At 33.7% G+C, this 1,897-nt stretch overlaps 1 protein-coding gene across 1 annotated transcript in view; it reads right to left on the bottom strand.

Annotated features, from left to right (window-relative positions):
- Window positions 1-1,636, bottom strand: part of LOC126513404 (solute carrier family 7 member 13-like) — a 40,870-nt gene extending 39,234 nt beyond the window's left edge. Inside the window, exon 1 of the mRNA XM_050161768.1 lies at window positions 970-1,636. Coding sequence (XP_050017725.1) covers window positions 970-1,636 — 667 coding nt within the window. The remainder of the gene's footprint in view (window positions 1-969) is intronic.
- Window positions 1,637-1,897: the final 261 nt, after the last annotated feature.

The following is a 1,897-nucleotide window of genomic DNA, read 5'->3' as shown; positions in this document are numbered from 1 at the left end:
GGATGATGGATTACAAACTGTAAGATGAAATAAACCCTTTCCTTCTTGAGTTGCTTTTTGGTCATGGTTTTTGTATCACAACAATAAAAACCCAAACTAAAACAAACAGGTATTAAAATGTCACAATGAAACTCATCAATTTGTATCTTAAGCAATTATTGAAAAATTAATAAAACTTTATATGATAAGTAATGAGTTATCTTCTTTAAATCTTTTTGATATTGCAGGCAGATTTATGGGCAAATATTATCAAATTCATTTGGTACCTTGAAACCTGGGTGAGAATTATAGTTCTACAAAACATAGTATTGCATTCTCAAAAATGTTCATTATAGCACTGTGTCAAATATGAAAATATCAGAGACACTTAACATGCTCACAATAGTGAGAAGTGTCATTTCAGAATGTTTAAGTAACTATACTAATGAAGTGGAATAAAGTTTATTTGACATTTTACTATACATATATATGTATAATATATGAAGCTACATTACAGTTTTCAATGCACATGCACCAAGAGTGACGACTACTCACAAAGAACTTGATAGTGTTGATAGTGGGTATGTCAGGGAAGAGAACAAAATTTTAAGTTGAAGTAAAGTATATATAAGTAAAGTATATATATCTAAGACCTGTGTATAAGTGTGAACTTACTAATCCTGTTCCTTGTAATTATTATTTATTTCAAGATGGTGGGATCACATGAAATAAAACTAAGACTACAGAAAAATCTCAATACTTTTTTGAAAATTCTTAATTTTCCCAGGTTTATATAAAAGGCATGAATGAAAGAAAACTAAAATTTATAAGTCTACATTAATGAATATTCATGGGTACATTTATTATAACCCCACCTTGTAGAGAAGATTGCATTTCCTTACAGAGCATGAAACAATAATATTAAGTTTTTCCATTTAAATTCTAGACACACTCTTATGGCATAGTGTCAGATATTATGGATAGATTTACCTGCTATGTTGATCAGAAGTGATGCTCCTAAATATGAATAGTACACTTGGAGAAAGGCTTCTACAATCTGTGAGGCATCAGGAAGTTCAGCATCCAAAACATTCTTAAATCTGGACACATTCTCATCTTTTCCAATTACTAACAGACCAATCCCAGTTACAGAAATGAGAGAAAGAATAGCTATTTTCATCAGACTGCTGATAGTCTGAACTTGAACCACTGTTTTCATCTGCCGAGCACTGAGAATACCAAATGACCACAAAGCAGCCAAAGCCAGACATTTCTTTGGGAGCTCTGGAACAGGACATCCAGAATAGAAAGGTTGAATTAGATAACTAGCTATTAGTAGGCTTTGAGCACCAATGCCTAGTAAATGAACAAAAAGTTTTATCCAAAGACTCAGAAAAGCAGCAGAGGATCCAAGAGTTTTCTTGAGGAAAAAATAAGATGCTCCACTCACAGGGAAGGTGGTTGCCAGCTCTGCAAGACAAAGAGCGTTCATCATGCTCAGCAGGCCACCCAAGGCCCAAATACTCAGACAAACAGGGATGTTCAGTGAGGAGTATATTAATACTCCTTTAGGAGTCACAAAAATCCCTGCCCCTATGGTGGAACTAAGCAAAAGCATGTTCGCATGGATTAATCCTACCACTCTCAAGAGTGGCATGATTTTGCCTTTTTCTCTCTTTCAAATCTTCAAAAATAGGGCTCCCTTGTATTGTTTTTCTGTCAGTAACTTCAAAATCCAAGATTTTGCCTTTTTCTCTCTTTTAAATCTTCAAAAATAGGGCTCCCTTGTATTGTTTTTCTGTCAGTAACTTCAAAATCCAAGGGTGTTTCATTGACTAAAGCATCTTCTTTATAAGTGCTTTTTAAGTTTGAACTTAATTTGGGTTTGAAAATTATTAACTTTTATCTGGGTGGTGGT

Source organism: Alexandromys fortis, unplaced genomic scaffold (genome assembly GCF_014885135.2).
Source record: "Alexandromys fortis isolate MF-2015 unplaced genomic scaffold, M_Fortis_MF-2015_v1.1 scaffold_74, whole genome shotgun sequence".
Lineage (NCBI taxonomy): Eukaryota > Metazoa > Chordata > Mammalia > Rodentia > Cricetidae > Alexandromys > Alexandromys fortis.
The sequence above is the reverse complement of the archived record's forward strand: the minus strand, read 5'-3'. Positions and strand labels throughout refer to the sequence as shown.